Genomic DNA, 312 nt, shown 5'->3' on the forward strand with positions numbered 1-312 from the left:
AAGAGGAAGGGCAGGGAGTACATGCCGCTGAGCGATGGGCTGATGACCACAGCCGGACCCAGGCACAGAGCCTCCGAAACCGCTTTCAGGAAAGCCCCCGGCGCTGGCTGGCCCACGGGTGCTGGGGCCACAGCATCCTTCGAGCGCCCCAGCCCTGAGCCAGGGGAGACAGAAGTTGCCCTGTCATGTCACACTCTCCGCTGCCTTGTGACAGGGAGGAGCTGGCACAGCAGGATGCCGGGGTTGCCATCCTGGCACCATGAATGTAAGTGGATGTATCAGCTCCCCCAGGCCCCCATCTCTCACCGGGGC

General features: G+C 64.4%; 1 protein-coding gene across 1 annotated transcript in view; it reads right to left on the minus strand.

Moving 5' to 3' along the window:
* LOC104529785 (protein ABHD14B) overlaps positions 1-154 on the minus strand; it is a gene marked incomplete at its 5' end in the record, with an annotated part of 775 nt that extends 621 nt beyond the window's left edge. The window contains 2 exon segments of the mRNA XM_029086546.1: position 1; positions 3-154. The exon segment at position 1 is cut by the window's left edge and continues 89 nt beyond it. Of these exon segments, the coding sequence (XP_028942379.1) occupies position 1; positions 3-154 (153 nt within the window).
* Between the last annotated feature and the right edge of the window lie 158 nt (positions 155-312).

This window comes from Antrostomus carolinensis, unplaced genomic scaffold (assembly GCF_000700745.2).
Source record: "Antrostomus carolinensis isolate BGI_N321 unplaced genomic scaffold, ASM70074v2 scaffold37048, whole genome shotgun sequence".
Classification (NCBI taxonomy): domain Eukaryota; kingdom Metazoa; phylum Chordata; class Aves; order Caprimulgiformes; family Caprimulgidae; genus Antrostomus; species Antrostomus carolinensis.